The sequence below is a fragment of the Antechinus flavipes genome, chromosome 4 (assembly GCF_016432865.1).
Source record: "Antechinus flavipes isolate AdamAnt ecotype Samford, QLD, Australia chromosome 4, AdamAnt_v2, whole genome shotgun sequence".
Classification (NCBI taxonomy): domain Eukaryota; kingdom Metazoa; phylum Chordata; class Mammalia; order Dasyuromorphia; family Dasyuridae; genus Antechinus; species Antechinus flavipes.
The window spans coordinates 451,698,942-451,711,142 of record NC_067401.1 but is presented as its reverse complement, the minus strand read 5'-3'; the positions used below and the strand labels follow the sequence as shown (position 1 = coordinate 451,711,142).

Genomic DNA, 12,201 nt, shown 5'->3' with positions numbered 1-12,201 from the left:
AAGGAGTAGATGGGGGAGGGGGGGAGATTAACCGCGCCCGCTGCCGGTTCCGGTTTCTCTGGCGCCTTGGGCCGGTCTCCGAGGGGGCCGCCCGGGAGGCTGCGGCGACCCGAAGCAGTCCGGGGGGGCAGGACGCTGCCGGGAGGCCCCGGTGGGGATCCCGCCGCTCCCGCTGCGCGGGCGCCTCCGTCAGGGACAGCCGTGGAGTCTGTCCTGTCCCCTGGGACCCGAGGCAGCCAGGCTCTAAGTTCGGGGAGCGCCGCGCCCGGGATCCTCGGCGCTTCGCGGCCCCTCCCTGGGGGCGCTGGCGGGCTCCGCGTTCCAGCTGGGCGGCCGGGCCCGGGCCGCGGGGCCGCTAGAAGCAAACGCAATGGCCGCCCGTGGCCCTGGGCCTAGCCCTGCGAGCCTGTCCGTCCCCGGCCTTTCCCAGTGGGTCTGGAGGAGCCCTCGGGAGGCTCGCGTGACCCTGGTCAGCGGCTCCGCCCCCGACCGGGAGGCCACGGACTCGTGAGCCCTTGCGGTTCTGGCCAGTCTGGGCTTTTGTAATCCTGGGTGTCGGGTCGGAACTTAAAGTTTTCTGAAAAGGTTCTGTGGGCTTCTGTAGAGGCCCGTGGGGGTCCGTGTGCACACACCCACCCACCCAAAAACACACACACACAGAAACACACCCAAACACACAGACACACAAAGAAATACACACCCAAACACACAGACACACACACCCACCCAAACACACACACACAGAAACACACCCACACACACCGAGAAATACACACCCAAACACACACACACACCCAAACACACACATACACACACACACACACACACAGAAATACACACCCAAACACACACAAATACACACACAAACACACTCACACACACACATACATACACACATGCAGACACACAGACGCCCAAACACACATACAGACACCCACCCAAACACACACACACACACACAGAAATACACACCCAAACACACACAAATACACACACAAACACACTCACACACACATACATACACACATGCAGACACACAGACAGAAACACGCACATACTGAGAAACGGAGACAGAAAGGAAGAAACAGAGAAATAGAAACACACAGAGATGGAGACAGAAACGAAGACAAATAGACACAGAGAGATGAAGACAGCAACAGAGAAAGACTGCATAGAAATAAAAACAGACATAGAGACAGAGACAGAGACAAAGAGGCAGAGACAGAGAGACAGAGATAAGCTGATAATCAGAGATGGCGAGAGACAGTGAGACAGAGAAATAGAAAAAGAGAAACACAGAGATGGAGACAGACAGAGACGGAGATAAAGAGAAGCCAGAGGAGAGAGAGAGTACAAACCCTTATAATCTGGCTTTCTCCAAGCCACCTGGTCATTCCAGAAACAAGCCTTTGTCTCTCAGCTCCGGGCCTTCTCTCTGGTACCCCCCAATCCTGGAGCACTGCCCCCCTGACCTCCCTGGCTTCCTTTAAATCCCAACTAAAACCCCACCTTCTCCCTAAGCCCCTCCCTCACTTCATTCTTGGGCCTTCCCTCCTTTATTTACTTCCTGTTTATTCTGGCCAGAGCTTGGGTGTCTTGTTTGCTTGTCTTTCCCCTCACTAGAGTATGAGTCCCCGGAGGCAGGAATGATTATTTGCTGTTTTTAAAATTCCCAGTCCTTAGCACGGTGCTTGGCACACAGGAGGTGCCTAATAAACGTTTATTGACAATGTGTTTCCTGAGAGGGCAGGAGAGAGAGGACGCTGAGGAGAGTGATACCTGCGGGACGGGCTCGGGTTTGCCCTTTGTTGTGCCCTGGACCCTTAGGCCCAGAGCCGCGCCCCTCCTGCCCGCAGCCCGGGGAAGGGAATGACTTGCCGTGGAGGATCCCCAAACCTGGTGCTTGGGCTCGGATCCTCTGAGCCGGAGTCTGGTTCCCACGAGAGCGTATGACAAAAGTATCTGCCACCGACACTTATTTCATCCATTCAACAGGCATTTATTAAGCACCTTCTACATTCGGATCCCGGATAAGGAAAGAGGGCGATGGTCAAATGAAATATTCATTGAGGTAGAAATGTGAAGTTAATACAGTAGTTTATTAACTTCTGAAGCATACAAAGGGCGATCATCCTCGAGGAATTAGGGATAAAGAAGTTATTAGCTTTCTAAATTCAGGTAGTTCTGTAGCCGAACAGGAATGAGAAGTGAAAATATTCCATTGGGGAGCATATTGTTGCTTAGGAGCTGAGCTCTGATGGTCAGTCTACAAAGATGTAAGAGTTCGCATGGATCTTTGTATCTCGTTGAAGGGATATAATCTAACCAATTGGAAACAATCGGCCGCCTTCCCAAGCTCAGCTGTGCCTGGGAAGAAGAGAAATAAATAGGATTTTACTTGAAACATTTAGACGATTCTTTATCACTCACAATACAGAACCGGGGGGACGGGCACGATCCTGCTTCCAGGCATTGTTCTCTGGGATTCTTAACGGGCCAGAGTGCTCCCGCGAGCTTCAAGGCACTTGTTTGCCATTCCTATTTTGCAGATGAAAAAACCGAGGCCCCAGAAAGCAGAGTATCCCCAGGTCCCACCAGAACTCCAAATCAGAATATCCGCCCCCTTTAAAAGATGCGATTCTGGAAAGCCTTTTGTTGAGAGTCCTGAAAATGAATTTGTCAGGGAAGCCCCGCAAACAGGCATGTGGTTAGCTGCTGACTGTGGCTGGTGGGAACCTGAAAGGGCCACCCTGTAAAAGGCACCTTGTGTACTCATTGAGAAAGGCCAGAGTGCTCCCTAGGCAGGCGGGTCCTCTCCCTTTTTCTTCTTTCCAGCTCAGTTTAGGGATAGTGCAGCGCGGGATGCAAGGCAAGATGGGCCGAGCAGCAGAGCTATGGAGAGTCATGGAGAGCTGAAGGCAACAAATTACACAGTACAGAGTCTCCAGAAGTAAGTATTTATTCAGACATGTGCCTGTGCGGAGAGGAAGAGGGTAGGGATTTGTGTGGGGCACTCCCGGGTCAGGACACTCCCTTTCCCAGGGTAGGCTGGCCCTGGCTCTGCGACTTAGGAGTCATAGCTCTTAAGGGATGGCCTGGAGCACCGAGAGAGTTCTCTCTCTGCTCTTCCTCTCAGGGATCTAGGCAAGAAGGGACCTCGCAGCCACCCAGCCCAAACCCTTTTATGGATGAGCAAGGGAAGCACCCGCTAGTCAGAAGACTCGATGGAACCCCCCACACCTGCTACGTGTGTGAGGGCAGCGGAATTCATGTCTCCCTCAGCCCAAGTCCTTGTCCCCTTCACTCTCCCCTGGTCTTTATGGTGTGGCTATGTGAGAAAGACAGAGGGAGTCAAGGACCTTTAGAGCAAGAGTCCTTGGCCCTTTTCTATGCATCTTGGGCCCCTTTGGCAGCCTGGTGACGCCCGGGAATCCCTTCTCATAATGTTTGTTAATGAAGAATAAAAAATATATATGTATGTGTGTGCGTGTGTGCATGTGTGTGCGTGTGCGCGCAGTGTATGCATGTGTGTGCGTATGCGCATGTGTGCATGTGTGTGCGTGCGTGTGTGCGTGCGCATGTGCAAAGGAAACCAAATTCATTGAAATAAAGGTGTCATTCCCTCCACCCCTCAATCCACATTCATGAAACTTGTGGGATTGGGCTGTGATGCTTTTGAGTCTAGAGGCTTCCACTGGAGAGGAAGGAGGGACTCTCTTGCATTGTGGGAAAGTATGTAGTTTGCATCTGGAAATGGCAGTACCCAGTAACACTGCTTGTTTCCTCACGCCGATCATTGCCGCTAGTTGGTGTGGAACATTTGGCACAGAAATGTGCTGTTCTGCTGAAAATGGTGTACATTGCCTCAGCTCCCTAGTAGAAGCCCCAGTTTATCCAAACTTAATTTAGTTCACAGAAACAAATGGGGCAAGATAGTATTTTAGCATCATGTTTTTTAGATCTCTAAGGTACAGAGATATTCAATTTAACAAATAATTTATTCAGAAGTTGCCTTTTAAAGATTTGGGGATTCTAAAATAAATTTATGCCTAATCACTCCTGAATTGTCCAAATATAAATTTCACTTTCCCCAAATCTGGCTTATATCAATCCCAAATGAATCTTGTAATCAGTGCACTTTTTTATTATGTACACACATAGATATGTAATATATGTACATATATACATATAAAGGTTATATACAAATACATACATAACATGTACACATACACATATAAAGAGTATAAAATGCTTATATAAAATATAATTATGTACATGTACATATAGACATATAAAGATTATATATATTATATAAAAATATATATATAATACAAAGACACATATGGATGGATGGATGGATAACCAATAGATGACTGGATTCACTCAGGATTCATGCAAACCAAATTTGGGGAAAGACGTTATGATGAATAGTTATATAATATGATCATACATATTACATACGATCATATTGTACATATTAATAGTCATATTACAATGTAGGTATATACATAGAAATATTTTCCTTTCATAGAAATCTGATTTGCGGGTAGGGGTGGGAAGGTGGGAAGGTGGTGGTGGTCCATAATCAGATCACTATGATATGTCCAAGGAGACCACATAGCTCCCTTAGTGAAAGTCACTAAATATAAATTAAGGGTTAGTTGGTTTTTCTTCTTTTGGTTGGGATTTATATACCTGCGTTTGTTTTTGTTTTGTTCCTTGCTTATTTTAAGGACACCTGTTAGGTGTTTGTACAATCATGACACCTTATCTAGAAAGCTGACATCTGTCTACTTAGTAACTTTCTGAAAAGGCGCTGTGGATTTTGGATTTGCATGTTGTCATCCACATTTAGAAAGTTAAAAAATAAAAAAAAACACGTGGCCAAGTCCTAGTTCTTCTTCAGCTTAGATTTCAGCCTTTCATTTGCCTTTAATTTGAATGAGCAAATTGAATTTCTTGCAATTAACTTGCTTTTGGCCTAATGGGAAGCTAAGACCCGACCGTTCCCTTCTCCCTGTCACCGCGGCTGCCACCCTCGGAGGGGACAATAGTTCGCTTACCTCGATTTCCCTGACTGGAATGACCGAAAGCACTCTGGAACATAGCACGAGGCACGTTTTGGCGTCTTCCCGGATGTCCACTAGTTCATGATCAACCATTATCCTCACTCTCGAAGGATACAGCAGGATCGTCAGCACGATGTTGACGGGCTTTCTCTCTCTCTCTAGGATGCCATACTGGAGCAGTATTTTTAAGATGTTCGACTGCCTGGTCTGGGCTACATAAAGTAAAGGCGTGATACCGCTCAGTGGGCTTGGGCAGTACACTGGGGTGAAAGTTCTGCAAAGAGAAATCGAGAGAACGTTGGCTCTGGGAGTCCCAGAAATCGGCTCACAATGTAAACAGAGGGAGAGCTGGGGTCGGTCTTGACTGTTTGGTCTGTCTGACACTGGTCCTGGGCCGGAGACATCGAGGGGGGCGATTATGACCACCACATACTTAGGAAGGGACAAACAGCAGCAAGGAAGGTCTGGTTGGCTTGACTGGTCAGTCTCAGCGGGGGCAGTGACATGTTTCCTTTTTGTCTTTGTGTGTCCCGGCACCTAGCATACCCCTTTACGTGTAGGTTATTACATGTAGGTAATAACTGTCTCTTGTTGTCAATGATGGTCTTGTTACGACTAGTCTTATTTTAGCTTTACCTTTCCTTGCTGGATGTGATATCTCAGAAATGTTCTACGACATTAACTGATGAGGCTAAATGGAACAGCCATGAAATAGAGATTAAGAGTAAAAATAAATATATGTAAAGAATAAATATTACTAGTGATGATGCCATAGTTGGAAAATCCATATTGTTGGGAAACCAGGTTCTCCAACAGGAGAAAAGAGTGGTGAGAAGTAGACTGTTTTGTAGCTTATTGCATTGATTTTGTCTTTAACAAAACATGTGTACAGCTGATTAAGTGGCCACCAGAGCATCTGTGGCTTTTTCTGATCCCCCAGATTTGTGTGTTTGTCTGTTTCTGCCTGCTTGTTTGTCTATCTATCTCTATAGCTATCGGTCTATATCTATGTCTCTATCTATGTCTACCTATTTTTATCTGTCTGTCTCTGTTTACATCTCTCTGTCTGCCCTGTATCTATGTCTGTCTTTCTACCTATGGCTAATTATGTTTATCTTTGTATCTATGTCTATATATTTAGCTGCCTGTCTATATCTATTCCTCTATCATTCCATGTCTATTATTCTGTGTACCTGTTTTTCTGCCTGCATATATCTATGTCTCTATCTTTGTCTATATTTATCTATTCTGTCTATCCAGATTTCTCTATTCACCTGTCTATCTATCCACCCATTATCCCTCTCTCTATCCATCTATCTGTATGTCTGTCTTATCTATCCATCCACCCATCTATCCATCTCTCTATGTATCCATCTGTCCATCTCTTTATTCATCTATCTCTCTATTTATCCATCTCCCTATCCATCCGTCTATCTATCCATCTATCTATTCATGCCTATCTGTCTTCCTCTATCTGTCTATATATTTCTATCATTCCATGTCTATCTATTTCTACCTATGTTTATCTATTTCTCTATCCATCCATCTTCTAGCTATCCATCTCTCTATCCATTTGCTGGCTATCTGTCCATCCATCCATCCCCCCTCTCTCTCCATCTATTTCTCTATCCATCTCTCCAGCTATCCATCTATTTCTCTGTCCAACCATCTATCTATCCATTTTTTAATTCACATCTATCTGTCTTCCTCTCTGTCTATATCTATGTCTCTATCATCCCATATCTATTTCTACCTATGTTTATCTATTTCTCTATCCATCTATCTATCCATCCATCTCTTTTATCCATATGCTGTCTATCTGTCCATCCATCCATCACTCTCTCTATTTCTCTATCCATCTGTCTACCTGTCTGTCTCTTTGTCTCTCTATCCATTTATTTATTCATGTCTGTCTGTCTTCCTCTATCTGTCTGTATCTATGTGTCTGCCTGTCATTCCATGTCTGTCTATTTCTACCTGTGTTTATCTATGTCTGGCTCCCCATCTCTCCCTGCCTGCCGTTAGCTGTCTGTATCTAGGTCCGGCTGCCTGTGTCCGTCTGTCATGCTGTCTACCATCTCTCAATCTCTTGCTTCTTTCTAAGCTATATTAGGGGGTAGAAGTTCCATCCGTGGGGAGAGATCAGCTTGCCCAGGAGTGCTGGGAGCCCAGGTGACGCAGTGTGGGTGCCCACCCTGGTAGGGTCCAAGGCAGCCTTGACGCCAGGTGCCCATGGAGCCTCCGGCACACTCTGCCATGCTCGTCCTCTGGCCATTCACTGAGTGTCATCTTTGATTTGAGGTCACTGATTTGCTTTACTGAGAGTCAAAGTCAAAGTCTCTTTATCCCCACGTATTTGGCCAACATGGAAGTTGCTTTGGTAGGTTCAGGAACCGTCCAGCACAATGAGGCCGGTTTCAGCTGCTCCTCCTCCCGGGGAGTTTTGTCTTCTCAGAATTGTTTGTTCAGTTCCTTCTGGATTCTCTGTGGCAAAGAGGAGAACTTGTCACCCCCCCACACACACAATGGCCTACCCAGGTGGGCTCAGATAGAGAGTCAGCCTCAAGGGCAGAGGTCTGGGATCAAGGTCCACTTCTGACCCACTCTGGCCGGAAGAGCCTTGGGCAGCCTGCCCTCTGCCTCCGCCTCCGCTGGCTGCAGAGAAGGTTCTGATCTTCCACGTGGAGATGTGGCTGCAGGTGACCGCTGCCCACCAGAGGATCCGATGGGATGAAGGCCGTGTGCGCAGCTGCCAAGGCGAGCCGGCCCCAGCACGCCCTGGCCAGTAGCTGACCAGGCCGGTACCCAAACTCGGCCTAGTGATGCCAGATCCATCCATCTTTTTCTCCCACCAAGGGATGAAGGCAGGTGCTCTTCAGGATCCTCATCCACAGAGCTTCCTCATTTGGACTAAGGACGCAGAGCGGGAACAGTATCCCCAAAGAGCAGCCCCGGGAAGGATCTGGCGGGTTTGACCCTTCCCCCCCACCCAGGTTGTCACAACTCTCTTCCCATCTGTCCGCCAGGTGTCTCTGTCATTTCTGTCTGGGCCCTTCTGGGCTGTGCTCGGCCCTGCTGCTCGTAAGCCTCCTCTTGGCAATAGAGCCATTTCCCAGGTCTCTGTGGAGCGATCTACGTTAGCAAGCTTTGTCTGCTCCCAAACTCTGGCCTCGAACCAAGCCCCGACTTTTCTCGGTACTCTCTGGGTGATCGCAAATGATCATCTCTCTGAAGAGACCTCCCAGGGCCTCTTTCCCGGGGGCCATCATCCAGCTTCTCATCCTTCTTGACCTTCCTGCCTGGATCTCCAGCTGCCTTTTGGACAGCTTCTATTGGATGTCCCATGGGTGTTCTTATTCAAGACAGTCCCTGACTGTGTGTCCCTGACCTTTCTCCAACAACTGAGCCCCCCTTTACTTTCCTGCTTCCAGAGAAAGCACCCCCATCCTTCTCGTGCTGTTTGCTGTAAAGCTTGGGGCTGCTCCCCGATTCCTCACTCCCCTGACCCCACAACTCTCTCACCCCTCCCCCATCTCTGGGCACATAGGGGCCTTTGCCCCCCCTCTCCTGGACTATGACAATAACCTCCAATTTGCTCTTCCGGCCTCCACACCATGTCCGACTGACATTTCTCACGCACAGACTTGACCAAGTCACCTTCCTTCTCAAGAAGCCCCCGTGGCTCTCTCTTTCTGCCAGGAAAAACAGACTTCTCCATTGGACAATTAAAACTGGTCGCAATCTTGCTGCGGTCTTTGTCCCACGTTTGCTGGAATGCAGCCTGGGTGATGGATTTGCTTTTCTCCGAACACACGGCCCATCCCTCTCCTGCCTTTGCCAGACAGGCAGCCGTGCTTGAGATGCTCCGAGCCCCGTTCTTCCCCCGCCTAAATCACCTTCTATTTGATGGCATAATTTGTCCGAAGGGCGAGGACCGCCCTGTTCGCAGGACTTAGCAGAGGCGAGCTCGGTGGGCCCTTTACTGGATCCTTTTGGAATCATCACAGACACACGTCATGTATATGCAGGTGCTTTTGTCTTAGCTGGTTTCCCCCCCAAGTGCAAGGAGCCTTGCCCCCTTCCTTGCCCCCTTCCTTGCCCCCTTCCTTGCCCCCTTCCTTGCCCACTCTGTGCCAAAACGCGCATTTGTTGCTTCTCTGCCCAGAATGGGAGCAGTTTAAGGGCAGAGACTTGTTTTGCTCCTCACAGCCCCTGACCCACAGCCCCTGACACACAGCAGGTGCCTGATAAATGCGCGCTGAATCCAATTGAATAGGATGCTCTCCTTGCCAAAGAATAGGCGGCGCTTGGCCCCGTGGAAGCGCGCTAACGCTGCCCGTGCAGCTCCCAAGGAGACCCGGGGAGTGCTTGGTCCGGCCTGAAAGCCCGGGCGGATGCTCTCCTTAGGAAGGGGCCCAAGGGTGGGAGCAGCCCTCGAGGGACTCCCTCAGGAGGCGCAGGCAAGATCCCCCGCCCACTTACCTGGAAGGTTTTTCTGATAATTAAGCCCACAGGCCTTGGGTAAGTGACGGCCCGGCCCCGCCCTAGAGCTTACCGACTCCGGGGGAGTTAAGGGCACTTTGGCGTGGTTTCTCCCCACTCTCTCTGGCGCCGTTTGGGGTTTTCTGGGCAAAGATACGGGGCTGGCTCATTTCCTTCTCCGGCTCATTTGACAGATTAGGAAACTGAGGCACACGGGGGAGGGGACCGCCCAAGGTTACACAGCTTGTCCGGCGTCTGGGGCTGCATTTGAATCCAGGTCCTCCTGACTCCATGCCCAGGGGCTCCGTTACCTCATCACCCGCCTGCCCGGGAGCGCGCACACGGGAAAGTGCCAGACACTCATAAGGTTAACATCAAAGAAGGCGCGGAGGAACGCGGGAAACGAGGAGGGGCCTGGCGGGGGGGCCTGGAGGGGGGCCTGGAGGGGGGCCTCGGAAGAAGAGAGGGTTCCCTCCTGCGTGCGAGGAGGGCGGGGCCCAGCGGGGGAATGCCCCCGAGCACTGTCCACAGGCCGGAGCACTATCCACGAGCCCGAGCTCTGTCCACGGTGCTGCTCCCGGCCCATCGCTCCCGGCCCATGAGCGGCCTCGGGCCAAATCAGGGGGACCCCCGCAGCCCAGGAAGGCCGGGGGATCGGGCTGCTCGCGTTGTCAGGCGTCCCCCCGCCCCCCCCAGCAAGGCTCCTCCTGTCCCGTCCCCCCCCCATACAAATATTGGATGATGATCAAATCCTGATTTACCCTCACGGGTTTTTTCCGACCTGAAGATTAGAGATGGGGCCGCAATGCAGAAGCAGCTTCGGAAAGGGCGCTAGGTCGCCCCCCCCCCCCAACCAGTCTCAGCTCCGTTCAGCGACTCTTGTTCAGAGCAGCCTCTGAGAGGGGCTTCAAATCCGCCTTAAAGCCTTGGCTACCTGGGGAACCTTCCAGTAGCTGGGAACCTTGCGGTGCTCCCCACCCAGAACCTTGCAGTGCTCCCCACGGGGCCCAGAGCTCCATTCTTTTCTTGGAGAATGTCTGACCACTTTAGTGCCAGTAAAACGACTAATTTAATCTTGGGGAAGGCGATAGCTTGCCGGGCACACACACTCACTTACACACATACACATACACACACACCTGTTAATAGTAAAACTGTAGGAAACCGCTACCCAAAATGGAGAGTGTATATCTCTGTTCTGGGCAGAAATCTCAGCAATAATTTGATTTCATTGGCCATTAATCTAATATCCAAGCCTTTTCCAGCAGAGGGGAGGGGGGAGGAGGGAAGAAAAGGGGAGAGGGGAAGTCCCCCCCCCCAGATCTGTCTCCCCTCCGCATGATCCCAGCGAATATTTATAGGAATGTTGGACAAAAGGAGGTTCCCACATGCAAAATGGAGTTTGGGGTTAACGGTGTCCCAGAGCCGCCAAACCCTGGAGAACCGCACTCGGCACCAGCAGCATTTCTGTTGCTCCAGCTTTGGGGTAAAGCTCCCTCCTGGGTCCCTGCCTCCCTCCCTTCTTCCTTCTTTTCCTTCCTCCTTCCTTCCCTCCCTCCCTTTTGGTGTTTTAAGGAATTTCCTTCTTTGTTTTACAAACAAACCCCAACTTGCCAAGTTTCTTCAGGGAGGGAGAGCCCTAGAAACTGGGGAGGAGGCAGGGTAACCAGGTCCTGCTTGTCAGGGAGCCGCCGAGTTTCATAATGTTACATGTTTAGTAGCTCTATGGCGGCGGACTCCACGAGCTCACCGGGGCCGGGGCTGTTCTGTCTCTGCCTCCCCCCCCTCCTGACACGGTCCCCGTCACTTAGTGGGGCCTTTATAAATGATCTCTGAGTATCTGAATTGCCATCATACGCGTACATACGTGTTGTCTCCCCCGACCGAATGCAAGCCCTTTGCCTCTGCATCTAGCGTAGGGCCTGGCACACAGAAGGGGTCGTTCGACGCCTGCTTTCCGCTCGCTCACTGGGTTATGGAGCAGAGCCTCTAGCCTGTCGGTGCAAGCTGCGTTTGGGTCTCGGGGGCCGGAGTTCCCACCTGAAGTTGCCCTTAGGGAGAAGGAGAGGGGGAAGGGTTACCTCCAGATGAGGGCCAGGTTGCAGCTCCTGTCTTGAACATAGTCCTTGGTCTTCTTCAGGAGCAGCTCCACAAAGTCGGGGTTCCCTTTTCTCGCGAAGACCCAGTACAGAATCGTGTTCACACATATTTCCGTGAATTCAAGGTTAAAATTCAGCTCGAAACGATATCCTGATTTCTCCACAAAGGTGATGTAATCTGTGAGGAGCACATCAAAGCCGTCCAAGTCGACGTACCGGAGGATCTTGGCCAGGGTCCTGTAGATCCTGGGCTCGTAGCAGTGGTAGCCCCACTGGCCCAAGAACTGCAGGGACGGTCTTTTCACGATGCGGTCGATGAGGTTGCAGAATATGTTGCTTCTCGGACAAGAAGTCTTACGACATAACTTCGAAGATTTACTCATCGCTACTCGGGAGGCAGCGACGTAGGACTACGGTTACGGCAGGTCATAGTGCGAGCCGGGCGTCACATGCTTTGATAATGTGGTAGGCTTTGTACCACAAATCTGAAATGCCAGGGCCCGCGGCAGCAAGGGAAATGGCCTGGCCCGGGCCCTGCAAGGCAGGCTGAC

General features: G+C 50.5%; 1 protein-coding gene across 1 annotated transcript; it reads right to left on the bottom strand.

Annotated features, from left to right (window-relative positions):
- Positions 1 to 2,078: 2,078 nt before the first annotated feature.
- On the bottom strand, positions 2,079 to 12,168 carry ASB17 (ankyrin repeat and SOCS box containing 17). Its single transcript, XM_051999395.1, has 3 exons — positions 11,633 to 12,168; positions 5,064 to 5,343; positions 2,079 to 2,367 (listed from the first exon to the last, which is right to left on the bottom strand). Exons 1-3 carry the CDS (start codon positions 12,031 to 12,033, stop codon positions 2,161 to 2,163), a joined length of 888 nt encoding a protein of 295 aa, XP_051855355.1. The 5' UTR covers positions 12,034 to 12,168; the 3' UTR covers positions 2,079 to 2,160.
- Positions 12,169 to 12,201: the final 33 nt, after the last annotated feature.

Bases quoted from the DNA above. Each gene is read 5' to 3' on its own strand.
- ASB17 (XM_051999395.1), bottom strand. From the start codon at position 12,033: ATGAGTAAATCTTCGAAGTTATGTCGTAAGACTTCTTGTCCGAGAAGC. The intron at 5,344-11,632 runs GTAACCCTTCCC...TTCTCTTTGCAG, and splicing joins AACCTGGCCCTCATCTGGAG to AACTTTCACCCCAGTGTACT. The intron at 2,368-5,063 runs GTAAGCGAACTA...TCTTCTTCCCAG, and splicing joins TTCCAGTCAGGGAAATCGAG to GCACAGCTGAGCTTGGGAAG.